General features: G+C 36.7%; 1 protein-coding gene across 1 annotated transcript in view; it reads right to left on the bottom strand.

The window, feature by feature from the left end:
* Nucleotides 1-1,834: 1,834 nt before the first annotated feature.
* LOC109085442 (protein NLRC3-like) overlaps nucleotides 1,835-6,030 on the bottom strand; it is a 20,877-nt gene continuing 16,681 nt past the window's right edge. Inside the window, exons 2-4 of the mRNA XM_042769757.1 lie at nucleotides 4,420-4,695; nucleotides 4,268-4,333; nucleotides 1,835-3,739 (exon numbers count right to left, since the gene is read on the bottom strand). Coding sequence (XP_042625691.1) covers nucleotides 1,938-3,739; nucleotides 4,268-4,333; nucleotides 4,420-4,675 — 2,124 coding nt within the window. The 5' untranslated portion in view covers nucleotides 4,676-4,695 and the 3' untranslated portion in view covers nucleotides 1,835-1,937. The remainder of the gene's footprint in view (nucleotides 3,740-4,267; nucleotides 4,334-4,419; nucleotides 4,696-6,030) is intronic.

The following is a 6,030-nucleotide window of genomic DNA, read 5'->3' as shown; positions in this document are numbered from 1 at the left end:
ATACGGGATTAGTTTCCACTGCTATGCTGATGATACTCAACTACATATCTCAATGAGACCAGATGAAACTTCTAAATTATCTAAGCTAACAGTGTTAAAAATGTAAAAGATTGGATGACCCATAATTTTCTCCTATTAAATTCAGATAAGACAGAGGTATTACTTATTGGACCAAAAAACAGTACACAGAATCTCGTAGATTACAATTTGCAACTAGACGGATGTACTGTTACTTCCTCTACTGTCAAAAATCTGGGTGTTATATTAGACAGTAACTTGTCTTTCGAAAATCACATTTACCATTTGACAAAAACAGCATTCTTCCATTTTAGAAACATTGCCAAGCTACGAAACCTGTTTCCTGTTTCTGATGCAGAAAAGCTAGTTCATGCATTCATGACCTCTAGACTGGACTATTGTAATGCTCTGCTAGCTGGTTGTCCTGCATCCTCAATAAACAATCTACAGGTAGTCCAAAATGCAGTGGCTAGAGTCCTTACCAGGTCAAGAAAATATGATCATATTACCCCAATTTTACAGTCTCTGCACTGGCTACCTATTAAGTTCCGTATCAGTTACAAAATATTATTACTTACATATAAGGCCCTTAATGGTTTAGCTCCTGCGTACCTAACTAGTCTTCTACCACGCTACAATCCATCACGCTCCCTAAGGTCACAAAATGCTGGACTTTTGGTAGTACCTAGAATAGCAGAGTCCACTAAAGGAGGTAGAGCTTTTTCGCATTTGGCTCCCAAACTCTGGAATAGCCTTCCTGATAATGTTCGGGGTTCAGACATACTTTCTCTGTTTAAATCTAGATTAAAAACACACCTCTTTGGCCAAGCATTCAAATAATGCATCTCATAATTTTGGACTGCAAGTTATATTTGATCAAATGCACATTATTATTCTTTAGCTTGGGTTAAACGAATTAATTTTACTTGGCTGGAACAGCAGCTACGCTAATTATGTCTCTATTTGTTTTTCTGTTTTGCCACGGGATTTACATCCTGTGGTAACTAGGATTTACACAAGCTCCAGTCTGGATCCAGAACACCTGAGAAGAGATGATGCCAACCCCTCAGAGGACCTCAGATGATGCTAACCCAGAAACAACATACAGAACTACCACATTTGGCTATAAGTTTGATTGCATAATTGCTGTTAATAGTGTTAACTGTCTGTTTGTTTATGTCTTTAATTGATTTTTCCAAACATTTCTGCCGTATGCACATAAACTGACAGTCATCAATGATAAGCTACTACTTAATATTGTGGAAACTTAATTTTCGATAAAGTTGCTTTGCAATGATTTGTATCATAAAAAGTGCTATACAAATAAACTTGAATTGAATTGAATGGTTAAGCAAACAGAATGGTCTGGCCCGACAGTGGAAAAGCAGCTAACGAGAAGTATGAAAGACACACCAGTGATGCATTTGTGTCAGATTTCACCTTTTTTGCCAAATGCATGACAGAAATGTATGCTCTTAATTGTGGCGTTACACATTTTTAAAAAGTAGTATTATTTTCATTTTTAATATGTGAGTGTGGATTATGGTAATACTATTTGGAAAACGTTTTTTTAATACGCACATTTCTCTGAGGTTGAGCCAAGAATGTTGAGAATAAGAACCAAAAAATAGGACACTAGTTTGTTGCTAATTTACAGACAATGCAATTGAGAACAATGTTTCCAATTTGTTTTAGCATAATTACGAAAGTTGTATAGTTAATATACTCTTTAAACAGAAATTACATGAATTATACATTGATTTCCCCTAATAAAAAGTAAATTGAGTAAGACAGTGTAAAAGGGGTGTGTGTGTGGATTCATTATCTGGCCCCTTGGTGTGAAGGAGAAAAAATATTGGGCCTCATCACTATTAAAATTGCCCATCCCTGCTGTATATAAATGAATGTAGAGGAGACACTTACAGTGCTCTTCTGGTGTTTTTGATCACTGGTTGGAGTCTCATCAGTGCTTTATCAGATCTTCTGTATTTCTGCAGTTCAAACATCTCTTGAGTCTCTTCTGACATGAGGAGCACAAACATCAGACCAGACCACTGAGCAGAGGAGAGATTCTGTGCTGAAAGATTTCCTGAGCTCAGTTTCTTCTGGATTTCCTCTACAAAGTTATCTTTCAGTTCACTTAGACAGTGTAAGAGATTGATGGTCCTCTCTACTGATTTTTCCTTTTCTATTTTCTTTCTGATATAGTCAGCAGTGTCTTTAATGTTCTCTGTTTTGAGTTTTAGTTCTGGGAGTAGTTCCTTCAGGTCGCTCTGATTTGTCTCCAGTGAGAGACCCAGAAGGAACCGAAGTAAAAGGTCCAGGTGTCCGTTCTTGCTTTTTAAAGCCTTGTTGACTACAGCTTTATGAAGCTGAAACAGTGGCTTTTCGGACAGTTTCCATGTCAGTTTATCACTCCAGGACTGATTAAATATGTCAGCTTTCTCATCTGTGCCCTTCAAAAACACATAGAGAGCAGCAAGGAACTCCTGGACACTGAGATGTACAAAGCTGTAAACATTTCTTGCCTTTTGTTCTTGAAATATTTGAGTGCATAACCCAGAGTACACTGTCCCTTCACTGACATCTAGCCCACATTCCTCAAGATCTTCTTTGTAGAAAATCAGGTTTCCTTTCTCAAGCTGTTCAAAGGCCAGTTTCCCAAGCTTCAGAATAATCTCATCAAAAGACCTTGCATTGGCTTTTGTTTGAGGGTCATCACAGTATTTTTTTCCCATCTGTTGCTGCTGAGAAATTAAGAAGTTTATGTACATCCCTGTGAGAGTAGTTGGTGTTTTATCATTGCTCTCTTGAGCCAGCAGAGGCTGAAGAACAGTCAGAGAGATCCAGCAGAAGACTGGGATGTGGCACATGATGTACAGACTCCTGAATTTCTTGATATGACAGATAATGTTTTCAGAAACCTCTGGATTACAGTTATTTCTGAAGTATTGATCTTTCTGCTGATCGTTAAACCCTCGCATCTCTGTCACTTGATCAATGTATTCTCGGGGTATCAGACTGGTGGCTGCTGGTCTAGATGTGATCCAGATGAAAGCAGCTGGAACCAGATGTGTCTTGATAAGGTTTGTTATTATCTTACTAACTGTTGTTTTTTCATTTACATTTGTAAATCTGTCATCCTCTTTAAAGCTCAAAGGGAAGCGACATTCATCCAGCCCATCAAAGATAAACAAAACCTTACCATCACCTTCAGGAAGAGAGGGCAGTTCTTTAGGACTAAAGAAGTATTTGTGAAGTAGTCCCATGAGACTGTACTCTTCTTTAACCAAATTCAATTCACGGAATGGAAGTGGAAATATGAAGACTATATTCTGATTTTTTGTTCCTTCAGCCCAGTCAAGGATGAATTTATTGACGGAGACCGTTTTTCCCACTCCTGCAATCCCCATTGTCAGTACTGTTCTGTTTTCTCGCCCTGTGCCACACTGTACTTTAAACATTTCATTACAATCAACTGGCTTCTCCTTTGCAGTCAATCGGTTGCGATTTGATTCGATCTGTATCACCTCATGGTCATCCACTCTTCCTCCAGTGTCATTCTCCACCACATGTAAATTAGTGTAGATATCGTTCAGGTATTCCCGATGACCTGTCTGTGAATTACCAACCAATATCCGCTTGTACTCCTTTTGTAATTTGTTCTTCAGTCTGAGGTTGGTCTCTGTGTAATCATGGAGAGCAGCCCGAGCAGCTGAGCCTTTAAGAAAGAGGGAAAAAGACAGCAAAGAATAAGTGATTGTGATTGTCATAAATTCATGCTTTTACTACTGTATATTTAAATTATTTATACTTTTACTGCAGTAATGTTTACATGCACATCTTACACTGATTATGCTGAAGATGACAATAATGATGGGAATGTCTTAACTAATTATATATATTTTTTCTAATCCCTTCCAGAGCATTTATTGGATTGTCACCATTGGACTCATGCTGACCAAAATTATTACAAGCTTTTTGATCAAACCATTGACATCTAGCACACCACACGAGACATGAAACTGTATTAGGGTTAGGTTGGGGTTTGTATGTAGAAGTTGCTTGCAGAAGTTTTAGGGTTCAGGGTTTAAGACCCTTGAAAGCCATTTAACCATTCTTAAATTCTGACTAGACACTCTGATCTATTAAATGTACTTGTATAAGATATGTTCTTCTTGGCCCTGTAATTGTTGCTTGCTTTTATATATTTTTTCATTTCCATGTACAGGCAGTGATTGTATTTTACCCCATATCATTTTGGAATGAGCTCCAACAGCTGTGGATTTCTTTATATTGCCTTCAGCCCGACCTGCTGTTATAAAGAGAGGATCACTTAAATTAAACCATCACTTTGGTAAACAGTCAATCACATTATAGTCACAATGAATTAAACGTTACCTTGCTTGTGATTCTTCTCCAGCTGCTCAGCCAGATTATTCTGGTTCATCTTCCTCAGGAAGTCCACCGTGATCTTCACAGCTTCTTCATGTCCAAAACATGCTACCATCTTATCCACTGTGTCTAACCTATCTGCATTCTCCATTTCAGACTCTGACACATGCTTATCATTCTTTAAGTGCCACTGAAATTTCTTCAGTTCAGGGTTTTTCAGTTCATTCAGTGATCTCTCAAGCAGATGTTTAACAGACGCCATCGCCTTTCACAGATTCACAGCTGCAGGACAAAAAGAAAAAGGTCTGAAGTAGTTTCACTCTTAACATGTGAACATATGCATTCCTGAACTTCATTCATCAAGTATTTTGAATGATTCAATATGTTTTATTTATGTTTTGGAGATATACCAATACTATATAAATATATAAAATATTTGCCAGCAAAACTACCCAACATTTTACTTAACAAATTTTGATTATTCATATTATCTTTGTGAATGAAAGTGTTTTATTGAATGGGGGCATGTGGGAGACAAATCTTAACATTTAAACCAGCAGCACACAGACAGAATTTTGTAGTATTGCGCATACGCATCATTTTGAGCTGTAATGGTCGACTGCCAGCAGACGAACACAGGGTGTAAAAGGTAAGTGCTATAAATCTGCTTTTATCAGAATCAGAATCAGAATAAGCTTTTTTGCCAGGTATGTTCACACATACGAGGAATTTGTTTTCGTGACAGAAGCTCCGCAGTGCAACAGAATGACAGCAACAGAACAAAAAATACATAATAAAGAATAAAAAATACAAAAAATACAGAAATACAAATAAGTAGGTAAGAAATGACAATATAGAAATTGACAATTGTATGGCAGGTATATTACAATGAGCAGTTGTGTATGTACAGGTATATTATGTGCAAAAAAAATTTAAGGTACACTAAGTATGTGTGTTAGATAAATAAGTGTATGTGAATGTAAATATAAATAGTGTAGTGTGTTCCACAGTTATTATCAAGTGTTCATTAGATGGATTGCCTGAGGGAAGAAACTCTGCTCAGTGCTCTGTAGCGTCGACCAGATGGCAACAGTTCAAAGAGGAACTTTTATTCATCGTTTTTGCCCATACAACATGAAATATAACTTGTAATGTGTAGTATTTTTTATTTTTTGGTTTTCTAAATTAATTTAATAAATAAATGACCTGTTTGGTATTGTGTGCATGAGTGCTGTATGTCTCCCGTGAGGCAGTTTAGGGTAAAACAGTTAGAAACAGTTTTATATTTTCCTTTTAGTTATTCTAAAATTTAACCACTTAAAACAACAAACGTAAGAATAATGACTTATAGTCTTTAAACATCAACTGTAGTAGAGTATTAGTTTTAGACCCTGCCTGCTGCGGGCCCTTTCTCTATAACGTTAATGCTCACATGAAGCATATTGAGAACTCAATGAATTATGTAATATAAAATGGTTAAATAGACACAGGGCAGTTTGTTTACTTAAATTTTTTTGTCATGCCTGACAATGAACCAGTTGAGTAAATGACTTAGAGTTGTATATAACAAAATATACCAACTTGTCGCCACTTACTGGTTTATATGTTATTCATCGC

The sequence above is a fragment of the Cyprinus carpio genome, chromosome A14, assembly GCF_018340385.1.
Source record: "Cyprinus carpio isolate SPL01 chromosome A14, ASM1834038v1, whole genome shotgun sequence".
NCBI lineage: Eukaryota > Metazoa > Chordata > Actinopteri > Cypriniformes > Cyprinidae > Cyprinus > Cyprinus carpio.
This window is presented reverse-complemented; position numbering and strand designations above follow the sequence as displayed.